Source organism: Phoca vitulina, unplaced genomic scaffold, assembly GCF_004348235.1.
Source record: "Phoca vitulina isolate PV1807 unplaced genomic scaffold, GSC_HSeal_1.0 scaffold92, whole genome shotgun sequence".
Classification (NCBI taxonomy): domain Eukaryota; kingdom Metazoa; phylum Chordata; class Mammalia; order Carnivora; family Phocidae; genus Phoca; species Phoca vitulina.
Window position 1 is genome coordinate 645,132 of NW_022589795.1, and position 15,918 is coordinate 661,049.

General features: G+C 53.5%; 2 protein-coding genes across 2 annotated transcripts in view; one reads left to right on the forward strand and one right to left on the reverse strand.

Annotated features, from left to right (window-relative positions):
- The first annotated feature begins 2,609 nt into the window (after positions 1-2,609).
- On the forward strand, positions 2,610-6,816 carry NKIRAS2 (NFKB inhibitor interacting Ras like 2). Its single transcript, XM_032396586.1, has 4 exons — positions 2,610-2,723; positions 3,690-3,798; positions 4,225-4,466; positions 5,078-6,816. Exons 2-4 carry the CDS (start codon positions 3,705-3,707, stop codon positions 5,315-5,317), a joined length of 576 nt encoding a protein of 191 aa, XP_032252477.1. The 5' UTR covers positions 2,610-2,723; positions 3,690-3,704; the 3' UTR covers positions 5,318-6,816.
- Positions 6,817-6,973: 157 nt separating this feature from the next.
- ZNF385C (zinc finger protein 385C) overlaps positions 6,974-15,918 on the reverse strand; it is a 28,347-nt gene continuing 19,402 nt past the window's right edge. Inside the window, exons 3-9 of the mRNA XM_032396587.1 lie at positions 15,578-15,723; positions 13,665-13,775; positions 11,665-11,830; positions 9,704-9,991; positions 8,996-9,189; positions 8,591-8,701; positions 6,974-8,108 (exon numbers count right to left, since the gene is read on the reverse strand). Of these exons, the coding sequence (XP_032252478.1) occupies positions 7,872-8,108; positions 8,591-8,701; positions 8,996-9,189; positions 9,704-9,991; positions 11,665-11,830; positions 13,665-13,775; positions 15,578-15,723 (1,253 nt within the window). The 3' untranslated portion in view covers positions 6,974-7,871. The remainder of the gene's footprint in view (positions 8,109-8,590; positions 8,702-8,995; positions 9,190-9,703; positions 9,992-11,664; positions 11,831-13,664; positions 13,776-15,577; positions 15,724-15,918) is intronic.

Genomic DNA, 15,918 nt, shown 5'->3' on the forward strand with positions numbered 1-15,918 from the left:
AGGGACGGTTCCTGTGCGTAGGGGGCGCCACTTTATCCGTGGGTCGGAAGTGGGGGGTACAAGAGGGTGACTCCTCTCTAGGCCTGAGTTCTCCTCAGTATTGTGAGAGCTTCGTTGCCATAGCAACTTCCAATCCTAGAGAGTCTCCGGTAAGGTTCAGGAGAGTCTGAATTGGGTTGAGGACTCGATGACCCAGGACTCCAGAGGGAAAGATCCCCCACTACTACCTTCTCGACCTTGGAGTGTGTCCACAGCTTCCTCCCGGGAAAGGCAAGAAGACACACTTTGAGCCCAGTTCCTCCAGCTTTCATCGGCCCTTGGAAGCCCTGCCCAACCAAGCTAGGGGAACGCAGGGCGTCTTCACCCCGCGCCTTTCATCCCCTCTGGATCTCCAAGCAACAACTGGTTCATCACCCTAATGACGCTGACCCTTTTATGAGGCTGCTTTCATGTCAGCTGCCTGGGAGTGCCATCTCAGCATTAAGCCTAGGGAGGGTGGCACGGCGCCCCAGACCCTGCCCTGGAGTTTATAAGGCAGCTCGCAGGGTGAGGTCCCTGCTCCATAGTGTCCCCAGTACTCTCACCCTTTATAGAAACACCCTGCTCAGCACGCTTGTCTTGCCGAATGCAGTCTGGACAGGGCAAGGACACAGCCTAATCATCTTTGTAGTACCTCCCTCACCCAAACCAATAGTATTTGTGGGTATGAATTAAACTGGAGTTTTCTGAGGTTAAATTGGGGGAGTTTGAGGTTAAAATTTTAGAGTTAAGAGGAACTAAAATAAGGGGGCAAGTGAATTTAAAAAGGATGGACTCCTTTCCTCCATTTCTCCCTAGTATGTGCTATTCCCAGTAGGCTTCTTGCAAGGTCCTGCCTATCACAGTGCTAAGGGAGCAGAAACCACACCCACCACTGGGTAGGGAAGGATGGGAGAGGCTCAGTGGGTGGGAAGAGAGAAGTCATTCATCCAGCCAATCATTCACTAGCCTCTCCAAAGTGCCTACTTTGTGCTAGGTTGGGAGGGCACAGACTCAGAGACCTGCCAATGGTTCACAGTCTACCATCTACTGCAGGTAGCCAACCTTTCTTTAGTCTTTAGACCATCATCTCACTGTGTTCTTTGCATCTAAGCCATCTCATTTCCTCTCATAGCTTTTTTTTTTTTTTTTAAAGATTTTATTTATTTATTTGACAGAGAGAGACACAGTGAGAGAGGGAACGCAAGCAGGGGGAGTGGGAGAGGGAGAAGCAGGCTCCCACTGAGCAGGGAGCCCGACGCGGGGCTCGATCCCAGGCCCCTGAGATCATGACCTGAGCCGAAGGCAGACGCTTAACAACTGAGCCACCCAGGCGCCCCTACTCTCATAGCTTTAATTTTAGCTGTAGATGACGCTGAATTCTGTTGATATCTCCAATCGAGAATTCTCAGTTGTGAGTTCTAGATGTCTATATCCAACTATCTACTGGATCTCTTGGGTGTTTCACAAAACCTGGAGACATAACATATTTAAGATGAACTTGTCATTCTCTCCCCACTTTTCAACAAAAGAAAAAACAAATGCAGTACTTGATTCTTTTCCTGAATTCCTTATCTTGTCAAATCGATTCACCATGCAACTGATCACCAAATTAGAAAGATAGGAGACATCATAAACTCCCTCTTTCTTACTCCTGACTCCCAACTTATCACCAAGTCTTGTTGATTCTCCTACCAAATGTCTTCTAAATCTATCTCTCTCTGTTCCACCCCAATTCAGGCTCTCATCATTTTTATTTTAAAACTTGGAATACTACCATTGTCTCCTAACTGGCCCCCAGTCTCATCTCGCTCCATTCTTTAATCTTCTACCAATGACTTTCTACACTTGATCTTAGCCAAAAGGCCGAGAAGCAATTGCCAATGACTTTCTTAAAAGCAAAAACTGATCACGTCACTTCATTGGCATAAAATCTATCAATGGCTTTCCACTGCTGTTAGGATACAGTTTGAACTCTTTGACCTACCACACAAAGTCTTTGATTATTTGCCTCCTTTTGACCATCAATATCGACCCCAAATACTTGTAGTTCCAGAAAAATGCCATGACTTTTGCCAGTTTCCTCCACCCGTTCCTTCCACACCCTTCACATCTCAAAACAGACATAACCTCCTCCAGGAAGTTTTCCATGATGCCCACTGTCCCTGAAGTTAAATACCGTTTGCTGTGCTCCCATAGCACCTCCGTAATAGTTCTCACCGTGCTATACTGTAATTGTTGGTTTAGATGTCTAGCTCCTCCGGACAGTAACGTTCTAATTCGTCCATTTTTTTCTCAGCATGTGGTTTTGTACCTGGCACAGAGTAGGTGCTCAGAAGACATCTGACGAATAAACGATTGAATAAAAGAAGTGTTACTGCTCTATGGTAGTCTTTAGAGAAAGAACATTTGGGCATCAGAAACACCAGCACCCCGCGTCCCCGGCGCCTAAAACGGTGCGCTCAGGCGCACAGCCGGCCCAGGTCCCGTCATTCTCCCCGCCGGCCACTGGGGGCGCTGTGAGTCCGGCTCCCGCTGCCCGCCGCCGGAATTGGTCATGCCGGACGGAAGCTGGGGGGGGCGGGGCCGGACGGAGCCTGGAAGGACCCGGGAGGAAAAGCAGAGTCCTTGTGGCTGTGCTGCCCCTCCCCTGGTCCCGGCGCGCCTAGAGGGGCCCGGCCGGGGTGCTGCGAGGGCTCCGGGAGGTACGGAGCTGGGAGGCCACCGCGTCCGGGCCGCCTTAGGTGGCGGGTCTCTGCCTCCGATTCCCTCGGTGGGAATAGGTGGCGGAAGCCCTCTGGCAGTCTCTCTTAGGGGTGTCCCTTAGTTGCGGGGCCCGCAGGCGGGAGGAGGGGTCTGTATCAGGAGTTTACTCGAGAGGTCTCTGTTTGGGACACCTTTTGGGAGTACATCTGTATCTGCTGTCTGGGGCAGTCTTGGTGTGGGGTTCCTTCTGGGAAGCCTATGTTTGGGATGCCTTCGACGAGATCTCTGTCGGGGACCTCTTCGGCGAAGGGGTTTCTGTGTCAGCCTCTTCATCCTGCTTTGTCAGTTGAAGGGCAGCACAGATTTTCTCCTTTCCAAAGCCTTTTCCCCTTAGATTCTTTCACTCTTTTCTTTCTTGTCTGATGTTCTTCATCTTAGCCATGGACTTGACTGGGAATTAGAGGGAATTAATTGTTGTCCAGGTAAATCATACAGGAAAGCAAAATACCTTCCTTATTTGCTCACTCTCCCCACGAAGAGCGGCTTAAGACAGATCCATACAAAACGGGATCCCTGCTTACTTCTCCATGGAGTCATGGTTCAAGACCGGAAGCTGAGCCAGCGCTCCCTTCAGCAACTGGTCTTCCACATCCTGTGCACAGAAGGGAACCTGGGCAGTGGTTCCTTTAAAGCAGAGACTCTCTTCCCCCTTTATGGCATCATTTACTGAGAACCTGTCCTGAGCCAGTTACTGGCCCTGTACTGGTTATAACAGGTGAATAAAGTATAGCTCACTGTCCAGTAACAGACATAGACACATCATTCCAATACACCCTGACCCTAGGAGGGGACAGACAGTGCTGAATCCCTGAGGCTGTGTATTCTGTCCAGATCCTGGGCTCTCAGTTACGGGAGGTCTGCCCACTTTTTCATCCCACTTAACCCAGTGTGCTTCTGTTTTCCAGGGTTGAAGGCTAAGCATGGGGAAGAGCTGCAAGGTGGTCGTGTGTGGCCAAGCATCTGTGGGCAAAACTTCAATCCTGGAGCAGCTTCTGTATGGGAACCATGTAGTAGGTGAGTGTTGTTGGGGTGGGGGGCATGGTGAAAGAAGTTGAAGAATAAGTAGGATTTGATCACAACACGAAAAGGCTACCTTTTCGGTGGTGGTGGTTATTGCACCCCACAGAGTAAAACTGCATAGTGACCCCAACCCTAGCATATTGAAATCCGGAGAGAGGAAACCCAATACTTGAGCTAGGGAGGAAAAGCTCTCAAGTCACACTTTTGCTTAGCATGGAATTAGCATGAGATTAATGTCTGTTCCCCCACACACACACACACAAGTCATCCAGTCCTGCCAGACTGTCCATCCCTGGCCCTCTCTCCTCGGCCCCACATTCCTTTCTCTCTGGCTGGTAAGCCTTTTAGGATATACTTAGTCACTCATGTTTCCCACCTTCCTTCTCTCTACAAACAAGTTTTCTCTTCATCTTGTCCCAGGTTCTGAGATGATTGAGACCCAAGAAGACATCTATGTGGGCTCCATTGAGACCGACCGGGGGGTGCGGGAGCAGGTGCGTTTCTATGACACCCGGGGGCTCCGAGATGGGGCTGAACTGCCCCGGCACTGCTTCTCTTGCACCGACGGCTATGTCCTGGTCTACAGCACGGACAGCCGAGAGTCCTTTCAGCGTGTGGAGCTGCTCAAGAAGGAAATCGACAAATCCAAGGACAAGAAGGAGGTTCGTGTGTGCAGGGGACACTGGTGATGAGAGGGAGTGGGCCCTGGGCTAGTTTTGGGGAGCCTGGCATGGCTGTTTTTCATTCATATCTCAGGAGATGGGGTAGGAGCTAGAGGGGGGGATGGAGGCCACTGGAGGCGGTCTTCCCCCTGGAGGTGGCCGTGTGTTGAGGCAGCTCAACCAGAGAGGCTTTTCTTTAGTTTCAGGGGTTCCTGACCTAACTCCGGAAGCCCCCACTAATCTTTCTTGATGATGGTTCCTTGCTCTTAGCTGTGAAGGCCCTTCTGTTCTCAAATCCCCCCGTAAGCTGCAGGTATTTGGGGGGGGTGCTCCCTTACCAGTTGTTTAGACAGACTGATAGCTAGTAACGAGCAGGTGTAGGTGATACGGGGTTTATAAGGGAACTCCTGGAGGGAGGGCCAGATGGAGGCCAGAATTTAAACAGAGGAAGGAGAGGACAAAGCAACCATCTCCCTCTCCCCAGTTACTGTTTCTAATATAGGAAGAGGTGAAACATTCGCCATTGAGACTTTCCCTTCTCTTAGGACTCCTAGGTAGGTGCCTGCCATCACACCACGGTACATCCTCAGGTCTCTCTCTGTCTTCCCCAGGTCACCATCGTGGTCCTGGGCAACAAGTGTGACCTGCAGGAGCAGCGGCGTGTCGACCCAGACGTGGCTCAGCACTGGGCCAAGTCCGAGAAGGTGAAGCTGTGGGAGGTATCTGTGGCCGACCGCCGCTCTCTGCTGGAGCCCTTCATCTACCTGGCCAGCAAGATGACCCAGCCCCAGAGCAAGTCTGCTTTCCCCCTCAGCCGCAAGAACAAGGGCAGCGGCTCCTTAGACGGCTGAAGAGCTGCCATTCCCTCTCCACCTACCCAGCCTCATTCCAGCTTCTGGGGCTCTGGAGGACGTGTCCAGGGGTGGGGTTAGGCAAGCTGTCCCTCCCAGGCCAGGCAGCTGGGCTGTCCCAGGCTCAGGTCACTTTCGCTCCCTCCCAACTCTGGGAAGTGCAGATAATCGAGGCTAGTGCCCCCAAATCCTCCCTCCCCTCCAGCTCTCATCATCCCTGCCCTGCTGTGACCTGAGGCAGTTGTGGGTCAGTGTCCCCTCCCGCCTACCCTGGCTGGGAAGCAGAGCCACCATGCAGAAGTTCCCAGTCCAGGCTCTGGTTTGTCACAGGGGTCCCCCCACCTGTGGGTTTCCTGCCAGTGACACACACACACACACACACTCTCACCTATGGCACCAGCCTGGACTCTGGAGAAAGGCATCTGGGTATCGTGTACATGCATGTAGATGTGTGCACGTGTTCATGTGTGTGCCTGCTGGTGTCCGGCTCCGACCGGCCTCTCCTTGGCTGGAAGAAGCCAGCCGCCTGGGAAGTGTAATTTTCCGCTTTCACTCTCCACCCCCCGCCCAAGTTGTTTTGCTTCCTCTTCCTGCTCAGGGAGCACACAGCCCTCATTGGCTGAGATGGAATGGAATGAAGGCTGGGCTTCACCCGCTGGCTTTGGGACCCTGCAAGGCCTTTCTCCTCTCTGGGTTTCAGTTTTCTCATCTGTAAGGTGATGGGAGTTGCTTAGATGATCTTCTGGATCCTCTCCAGCCCTCAGATTTTCTCATGCCTGTGGCTTCGGGCTGGCTGTTACTGTGCCCTGGCTTCTGCCTCTTCAAGGTGCTATGCCTCCTGGCCCTGGAGGCCGAGACACTGCTCCCCCGAACCACCAGGGGGCAGGCGTGCACTGTCCGCTCTAGTGGCCAGAGTGGCTGCCCAGTGCCCACTCAGCGGACCTCACACCGGTGGGGCCTGGTCTTCACCCCTTCCTGTGGTTGTTTTCGGCTAATAGCTGGACTTCTATTTATAAATTACTTGTGTTTCTCTGCCTGCTGCCATGGTGAAGGCTGGACAAGGTGCTCCTCTAGCCCCTCCTTACCTCAGATGCCTGAACAGAACAAGGCAAACCAGTAGCAGCTTCTCAGGAGCTGCCAGATCTGTCGGGACTCAGAAGGGTGGTTACACTTTCAACATGCTATAAAGTGAGCTTGTCACCCACAACTCCCCATGTCCACTTCATGCTTCTAATGTGCACACCCAGCGTAGATGAGACGCTAGAGCCAGGTGACTTCTAGTACACACCCCTTCTCCCCAAGACGGGAGAGGCGAGCAGGACGGGCTACCCAGGGCTGGGTGAGTCGAATTAGGGCATATACAGGCTCGGGCTTGAATTCATTTATTGATGCGTTGGACACAATAAAACCACAACTGTTATCAAAAAGTTTCCCTTCCCTCCCCCCTTCTTGTCCTCCCATTGGAAATATCTAAAAAAAGAAAAGATACAGGTGGATACTGGCAAAGTCCCATACTGTGGGATGAAGGAGCAGTGCTGGGGGTGGGATGGGGGTTGTGACATTGACTTTGACAACATGAAAATAGGTCTTGAGAGTATGTCATCCTGGATCCCAACACTCAGCTTCACAGTGAGGGGGGCTGGGTGCTGGTTGGAAGGAGGGGAAGCTGGATTTGGTGTTAGGGACCAGCTTGGGGTGAGGAGCTGGAGGAGAAAGCTCTTTGTTTGGGAGCCCTGGCGTAGGGGGGTTGGTGTTTGCTGGGTCCAGAGTCTGAGACCCAGTGCTTCCCCCCACCCAGGTGGGGTTCACAAGGAATCAAAGGCTGAGGAGAGAGCTTGTGTGGGGTTGGTCACCTCTTAAAACTGGGCCCAGCCAGAAAATCACCCTCACCTAACCCCTCTCCTAGCGCCATCTTGTCAGAGCAAAGGAACCCCAAAAGCCTTCAGCCCCAGCCCCATTTTGGCTTTGCCCCCACGTAGCTCTGCTCCCTTTCTCCTCCACAGTCTTCTTCCACTCCCCCAGGGTCACCCTGTCCAGATAGCCTTGAACCCTCTCCAGCTTGAGACCCCACCTGCCACCTCAGTGATTCTCTGGAGAATCAAGTAAATGGGGAGGGCCTCCCCTGCAGACTTGTCCCCAGCTCAAAGTTAAGATTCCTAGGGCCTCTGGCCATGGGGGTATAGGTCTCGAGTGGGGGAAATGAGAGCACCATGGGGCTGGGGCTATGATTTTGCATAGATCTTTGGGATTTCTCAGTTTGCTCCCCATAAATCAGGCTGGGCAATGCAGGGGAGCCCAGCAGTAGCCTGAGAAGGCTGGGGAAAGGAAGGTGGGGATGGAAGGTCCTTGGGCCAGGAGGGTAGTAGCAGAGTCCCTAGACCAGACTGGGTAAAAGGCAGATGCCCTTGAAACTAGCCCAGCTCTTCCTAGATTGGGCAGGAAGCCCTCGGCTGTAAAAGGCAGTTTCCTGGGGATGGAGGAAACTGAGGCATCTTGGGAAGAGGAAGTGGGGACAGCAACTGCTGGGAAATGAGCCCTGGCCTCCCCAGGAAGCCTAGTAGGGGGCAAAGACAATGGGCCCTGTGGCAGGGCGGACAGCTCCTGCTGGGGTACGAAACAGAGCTGGGCCCAGGATGGGAGCTGGGAAGAGGGTGGTGGCTGCTGTGGGAGCAGGCCGGAGGGCCAGGGGCCCTGGCAGGGCACAGATGGCAGCAGCTGCGGCCGGGATCGGGCTGGGCAGAAAGCGGGCCGCCAGCGTCTTGGTGAGTTGCTTCTGCAAGGCCAGTTTCGACTGCAGAGAGGAGAGAGAGGAATGGACCCAGTCTGACCCAGGAAAATCCCCCCCCCCCCTCCCGGGGCTCCATCCTTGGGCTTTCTGCTGCAGGAAAGACGTGCCTTTCAGGGTTCCAAACCTAAATCCTCCCTTCCCACCCCCAAACACTCATTCCAAAGGGCTTTCTCCACCACCTGTCTTCCTGCCCAGAGGAAGGAGGCTGTGGGGGGGTGGGGGCAGAGATGGTCTCTAGGAGATGCACGCCCACCCCTTGCTCTTGACCCACCTCCCCGGAAATTCCTCTGGGCAGATTCCAAGATGGCCAAAAACACCAGCCCAGCTCTCCCTCAGCCCAAGCAGCCTTGAAGGTCGGGGGAGGGAAGGTGGCTTCCTTCCTGCCCCACCTTCTCCCCCCGCCCCCAGTCTCCCCACCTTGCCCTTCTGGTCCACCCTCTCCCCCTCCGGACCTGGGCCCAGCCCTGTTGCCTGGAGACAGATACCTTGAGGACACTCACAGCCAGCGCGGCATGCTTCTGCAGCTTGCTGTGCTGGCTGGAGGGCTTGGGGGGCTTCCCAGCCAGGCGGTCTTTGTGTCTCCTGCTGCTCAGGTGCTAACGGACAAACAGACAGACAGACTGGCAATGGGATGAGGAAGCCCAAGGACCCCCCACAACCCTATCATCCTCAACTAGCTAACCCTTCCTCCACCCGTGAGTTGCATATTGGACACACATTTGTGGGGTGTCACCCTGGGAAGGGGAGGTGAGACTTGGCCTTTGCCCTCCAGGAGCCCTCTGTCCTTCCAGCCTTGCTCCTCTTCCTTTACTGGCTCCCTCGGGGCACCCGACACCAGTTCCACCCCCTCAGCCCTGCTCCAGCCCCAGTCCCAGCCTCACTTCTCCCACCTGCTTGAGCTGGGTCTCTGAATTGACTTGGAGCTGACACAGAGCACAGTGAAAAGGAGGGCTGGGCCCCTGTCGGCCCCCCTGGCCCCCTGCCACTCTCTTGGCCTTGTGTCCAGCTCCCCGGGGAACTGGGCGGCCCCGGCCCCTTCGGGGAGCACCTCGCTGACCTTCCACCATCCACCGGTGCTTGGCTCCTGAGGGAGGAGGGAAGACAACCCATCAGCACCGAAGAGGAGCTGCAAGGGCCATGGAGACCCCCCCCAACCTCACCGAACTAGGTCAGTCTGGCTGCCCCATCAAGCCTCCAGCCACCTGAGAGTTCTCTTCCCCACCTCCGCAAGGTCCTCCCAGCTTCAATCATTTTCCGCCAGCCGCCCCCCACACCCAGGCCTTCTTGCGGTGGAACTGCACGGCTTCCCTTTGCTCTCATCTCCTGCCTTCCTTCTGGGTCTGACCTATGGACAGACGGAGGAAGTGTTTCCGGCCTTCTCCCAGTGACCCTTCAGTCCTTGCTGCCCCAGACTTCTCTTCCCAACTCTCCCACCTCAAAAACCAGCTGGAGGAGCCAGAATGCCCACCCAATCACAGCTGAACACAAGGCCTGTGTCACCAAGCCCTTGAGCCAAATGCCCAGAAACTCCAGCCTGCGTGCAGCTGGGGAGGGCCGGCTGCCTGCCCCTCTCCTCTCCTAGACTCCAGCGCACTGACCTGTGTTGTGAGCCTGAAGCTGGGAGGCAGAGTTCACTGTCACCTTGCACGTGGGGCAATAGAGGCGCCCCTTCTCGCTCCTGCCCTCCACACTCACACCGGTTCCCACAGCAGCGGCTGCTGGCTCAGGCCCTGGCGCCTCTCTCCCAGGCTCTGGGGAGCAGGGTGGGCAGGAGGAAGAAGAAGAGGAGGCAGCATCCAAGAGGTCTGAGTGGGCCGGCTCCCTGGGCGTGGGGTCCGGAGTCAGCGGTGGCTGGTGTTGGGGTCCAGGAAGAAGGGCCTCAGGAACTGCTGGGGAGATGGAAGGCATCGGGTAAGAATCATCTCGAGACCATGATTTTAAGTAGTGATATACTTGGGGTGGCATGGCACAGTGGAAGCATCCCTGACGTAGGGATGACTAGCAGTGAAATCCAGACTCCACGCTCCCACCAACTCACTGGGCAGACTTGGGCCTCTTTGGGCCTCAGCTTCCCCATCTGAAAATATAAAGTTGGACAGAGGGGTCTCAGAAAGCCCTCACAGCCCTGATACTTCAGAATTATTAGCTAACTGTAAAGTAAGTGGAAGTTACCAAAAAGATGCACTGGAATATTTATAGAGCACCATTCATAATAGCATAAAACTGGAAACTCTCCAGGGTGCCTGGGTGGCTCAGTTGGCTGAGCCTCTGCCTTCAGCTCAGGTCATGATCTCAGGGTCCTGGAATCGAGCCCCGCGTCTAGTTCTGCACTTAGTGGGGAATCTGCTTCTCCCTGTCCCTCTGCCCCTCCCCCTTGCTCATGCTCACTCTCTCGCTCTCTCTTAAATAAATAAAATCTTTTAAAAAAAGATAAAACTGGAAACTATCCAAATGTCCATAACAGGAGAGTAGATTTAAAAAAAGAGTTGTATGGTCACGCAAGAGGGCTCTACACAGCTTCATGCAACAACACTGAAGAGGCCAGGTACAAAACCTCCATACTACAGGATTCACCAAAACCAGGAGCAACTGATCGATGGCAAGAAAAGTCAAGATCACTTGGGGGAGGGGTGTAGGTAGTTGAATAGTGTTGCCCCCAAATTCACGTCTGCCTGAAACCTCAGAATGTCATCTTATTTGGAACCAGGGTCTTTGCAGATGTAAGTAGTTAAGATGAGATCATAGGGGACCAGGGTGGACCCTAATCCAATGACTGGTGTCATAAGAAGACCATGTGGAAATAAAATAGGATAAAAACAGAGAGGGAGACAAACCACAAGAGACTCTTAACTCTAGGAAACAAACAGGGTTGCTGGAGGGGAAAGGGGTGGGGCAATGGGGTAACTAGGTGATGGCATTAAGGAGGGCACCCGATGCAATGAGCACCGGGTGTTGTATGCATCTGATTCTACCCCGAAACTAATAATACACTATATGTTAACTAATGTGAATTTAAATAAAACAAAACAAAACAAGACCATGTGAAGACACAGAGACACAGGGAGAATGTGATGTGAAGACAGAGGCAGAGATTGGAGGGATGCATCTACAAGCCAAGGAACGCCAAAGATGGCCAGCAACCACCAGAAGCTAGATGAGAGGCGTGAGACAGATTCTCCATCTGAGCCCAATCCCATCGACACCTTGATTTCAAATTTCTCACCTTCAGAACGGTGAGAAAATAAATGTCTGTTGTTTTCAGCCACCCACTGTGTGGTCATTCACTGTGGTAGCCCTGGGAAGCTAATACAAGGAGGCAGTGACTGGGGGAGGGGGCAGCAAGGAGGGCTTCTGAGCGCTGGTGCCATGTTTCTTGATCTCGGTATGTTCAGACTGGGAAAGTTCGTTGAGCTCAACACTTGTGATGTGTGCCTTTTTCTGTATGTATGGGCTACCCCGACATAGGCAAAAATAATAAGCAGAAATCTCCCAACCCCTCACCAGAAACCAGATTTGGATTGGGGAGTGGGGAGGGGAGGGAGAAGAGTTCAGGACTGACCTTTGTTCTGCGGCTCTCCTGGGGATCCACTGGCTGAAGTCGGGGTTGGGGACACCAGCACCCCATCCTGGGCCAGGGTTTGTGGCCTCTGCTTGCTCTTGGCAGCTTCGACAGCCTTGAGTTTTCTGGCGTGTTTGTGGCCTTTGTAATGTGCTTCGGCTTGGTTCTGGGGAGGGGAGGGCTTGGGGTCACCATTTATTTGCTGAGTCTGCATGCCCCCTCCATGAGCTGGCGCTGGGCAGGGGGCAGGTCAGAGGGGGCAGGGCTTCAGCCAGACAAGAGGGGAATCCTTGTTTTGTTTTGTTTTTTAAAGATTTTATTTATTTGACAGAGAGAGACACAGCGAGAGAGGGAACACAAGCGGGGGGGTGGGAGAGGGAGAAGCAGGCTTCCCGCTGAGCAGGGAGCCCGATGTGGGACTCGATCCCAGGACTCTGGGATCATGACCCGAGCCAAAGGTAGACACTTAAGGACTGAGCCACCCAGGTGCCCCAGAGGGGAATCCTTATCATCACAGCATGTGTGTGGCCCTGAGGTTTACAGAATTCCTTCTCATACATACATGAGCCCCCAGGCAAGCAGCTTCTGGCTTCAAATTCTGTCTCAGCAACTTATTAGCTGTGCATCTCTGGGCAAGGTGCCTCACCTCTCTGAGCCTCAGTTTGCTGACTCGTAAACTTTGTGACAATACTGACCTCACAGGGTTGTGAGAATTAAAAAGAACATGAAGGGCGCCTGGGTGGCTCAGTCGGTTAAGCAGCCGACTCTTGATTTTGGCTCAGGTCATGATCTCAGGGTTGTGAGATGGAGCCCCACGTGGGGCTCTGCGCTCAGCCAGGGGTCTGCTTGAGATTCTTTCTCCCTCTGCCCCTCCCTCCACCCTCTCTCAAATAAATAAAATCTTTAAAAATAAATAAATAAAAATAAATAGAACACGAATGACAAGGGCCTAGTACACACAGCAGGTGCTCAACAAATGTTAGTTACCAAGTTCATTAATGCACAAATGGAAAAAATAGAGCATTCCTCATACTTGGGGTATGTGCACCCCAGAACATTCATCCCTTTGTTCATTTTTTTCAGCAAATCGTCTTTGAGCATTTGCTCTTTGCCAGGCTCTGTGCCAGGGGCCCGGCATGGAGAAGACATGGTCCCCCCCTCAGAGTGACGTCTTTCTGTCCATCTCTTGCAAGACTCATATGACCTGAAAACCTGAAAAGAACCCCTGAATCTAGCCTGTTAGTGTCCTCCCTCCTTCAACCAGAGGTCCCTGCTTATTGCTCCCAAGTATAGGAAAGACAGGCCCCTGTGGCCCCTCCCTAGACCCTTTCACCAGAGCAGATCTCCCCAAGCCCCAGAATTTTCCAGACAGGAGGTAAATATTCCCTCGGAGTCCAGAATGAGGCTTCTCCACTACCTAGGGGTAGGCTGTGGTAGAAAGTATGTGGGCGTTGGGGTCATCCAGGCCTGGGTTCAAATCCCAGCTCTGCTACTCACCAGCTGTGTGGCCTCAGGCAAATCACTTAACTTCTCTGAGGCTGTTTCCTCATGTGAAAAGTGGGGATGATAATAGCACCTCTATCCATCTCACAAAGTATCATGAGAACTAATTAAGATGATGGACATGAATATATTCAACACATTAACTCTCTGGTGCTTTAAGAACTCAGCTCCAGACCAGGAACTGATTGGGGCCCCTGGGACCCAGAGCAGGGAAGGGCAGTCTTTTCTCTTGCAGAAGGATCCAGAACACAGGAGAGAAGCAGAAGGGAGGGAAATGGAGGCCCCAGGGCCACTAGAGATGAGGCAGAGGAATTTGGAGAGAAGAGACGGCAGGATGGGTAAAGGACTGGGAGCGCCTCTTCTGCACCCAAGGATGGAAAATACGGACCCCAGTCCCTTTGCCAGCCCTATTCCTCCAGGAGAGACCCCAGCGGCCAGCGTCCAACCCTCTCCCTGCCCAGCCCCCTCCCCAGCCTGTTTCCACTACTCCCTCTCACCGCTGAGTTGAACCTCAGGTGACAGATGTTACAGGAAATGAAGAGCTTCTTCTTCAGAGGGGAGGGGACCCCAAACGTGTGGCTGATGACAGCTTTCTGGATCGGGTCCATCTGTGAAGGGGGTGGGAGGGCACAATAACACTGGGGTCGGCTCTGGAAGGGGAGGCAGTACAAAATGCCAGAAACTACAGACTATTAAGGAGGGCAGGCATCGGGACATAGGAAGAACTTCCCCAACCCTGTGGACAGGAGACACACAGAAACAGTCTCTTCCCTGGCTGACCTTCTCTGTTCGCCCGGGCTTCAGCTTGGAGGCAGGGGGGATGGCCAGGGTGAACTCCGTGATCGGGAGAAAAACAACCATGTCCCGGTGATCACCTTGGCCTCTCTTGCTGCCCCACTGGTCTCTGGTTTGGGTTTTTTTTCCTTATTCACAAAAATCACAACTACTAGGACAGAGTTGGGGGCAGGGAGAAACAGGGACGGGACAAAGAGTCTCTCTGTTGGAAATCCTCTCCCATAACCCAGCCTTGTGCTGGGCCTGTGGGCTGGGGGGAGAAGGCTTATCTTTTCAGCTCTGCCACTGTCACAGGGCCTGAGGGGGGAGTGAGGGCATGGCCAGGGCAGGTGGGGGGCCAGGAAGGGGCAGGTTGCAGCACGTGCAGGCCAGACGGTTCCCTGAGTTGTAGGATTATTTCTTTGGTATATTAATTTATGTGGGGTTTTTTTTCCCCTCTTCCTTAACTTTTTTTTTTTTCCCTTCTATCAAACCAAGGCTTTATGTTCCCTTTCCTCAGGGGCTGCTTGTTGGACCAAAAGCAGTTGTCTGGGCTTGCTTATCAAGAGGAACTTTCCAGACCTCCCTGAGAGAAGAGAACAGAGGCTTTGAGAGAAAAGCATGGTTTCAGAAACTCCCTAGGGAACGGAACGAGGGTCTAACCCTCACCTAACAGCACCTGGGGCTGGGGGCAGGCAGGGGACAGGAGATGCCCGGAGATGCGGGCAACAGAAGCTGTACCCACTCCCAAGGGACTGTGTACATGATGCGTCCGCAAGTGACAGAGAGGACCAAACAACAGGGGACCCTCCCCAAATGGCTCAGGCTCCTGTGGACCTCTGTGCGATGCTGGAGGTTAGAAATGAAGGGACTCCTAAGGATGACTGAGACTGAATTTCCCACCATCTTGTCAGGATGGGCTGGGGCTCCTTGATGATTACATTTGATGTTTCAGAATTAAAGAAAGGGGGGGTACTTCTTACAGTGAAGTAAAATTTACGCTCCCTGCACTTGTCATTCACACACACGCACATGTGGAAATACAGAGACACAGAGCACAGAAGCCTACAGGCAGGTACGAATCACAGAGCCATGCAGAAAAATGCAGACCCACAGGAGTACAAATGGCATACTTCACAGACACGCTCACAATCACCCACCCCCCCCACACACACTCAGAGGTCAGACACACACCAAACACGTACAGAGTCAACACAAAGACAAAAAAATCTCTCAGAGACATAGGCACATATGTTAATTACATACAGTTACCAAGGCGCAAGAGTTGTTTACAAATACACACACATCCACAAGTATCACACAAAGACCCATAGAAACATAAACTAAAACAGAAGGGCACACCCCAGACATACAGATGTCCCTCTACAAACACTCAAGTGTAACCTCCAGGCCACAGGCCCAGCAGTCATTACCCGGGGAGGGGGTGACACCATCCTCATTCCTTGGCCTCGGGGAAAGCTGGACCCAGGGGTCCCTGTTTTGGGAGTGCCCAGTCACTCTTGGGGATGTTGCTCCTACTTATACCCACCTTCCAAGAGCCAGCCCCTCTGTGCCCACCTTCCCTGCCCACCCCCAAACTCGGCCGCATGCCCCCACCCACCAGCCCAGCCCGTACCGTGCTGAAGTTGGGGGTGAGACTGAGCGGGGTGGCGCCATTGAAGTGGAAGGCGAGCAAGTGCTTGAAGTCCAGCGGGGGCTGCAGAGGCCTGGCAGGCAGGGGCAGGGAGGCCAGCAGGGGGCTGGGGGCACTGGAGGCTGGGCCTGCTGCAGGAGGAAGAAGGGCAGGGTCTGAAATGGGGAGCCACAGGGCTCACAGTGACCTCCACGGCCAGAAAAAGAGGCTGGTGGGCTTCTTGGGTGTGGAGCTAGGGCAGAAACTGTCTCCCTCTTCACAAAGCAGCACTGGCTAAGCCCGGGGCACTCACAGCCCATTTCTGTGCCTCTCCTCTCCACAAT

What these genes read in the sequence shown, in the direction of transcription:
- NKIRAS2 (XM_032396586.1), top strand. Translation starts at nt 3,705, where the DNA reads ATGGGGAAGAGCTGCAAGGTGGTCGTGTGTGGCCAAGCATCTGTGGGC. An exon ending in GTATGGGAACCATGTAGTAG is followed by an intron (nt 3,799 to 4,224) that starts GTGAGTGTTGTT and finishes ATCTTGTCCCAG; the next exon opens with GTTCTGAGATGATTGAGACC. An exon ending in AATCCAAGGACAAGAAGGAG is followed by an intron (nt 4,467 to 5,077) that starts GTTCGTGTGTGC and finishes TGTCTTCCCCAG; the next exon opens with GTCACCATCGTGGTCCTGGG.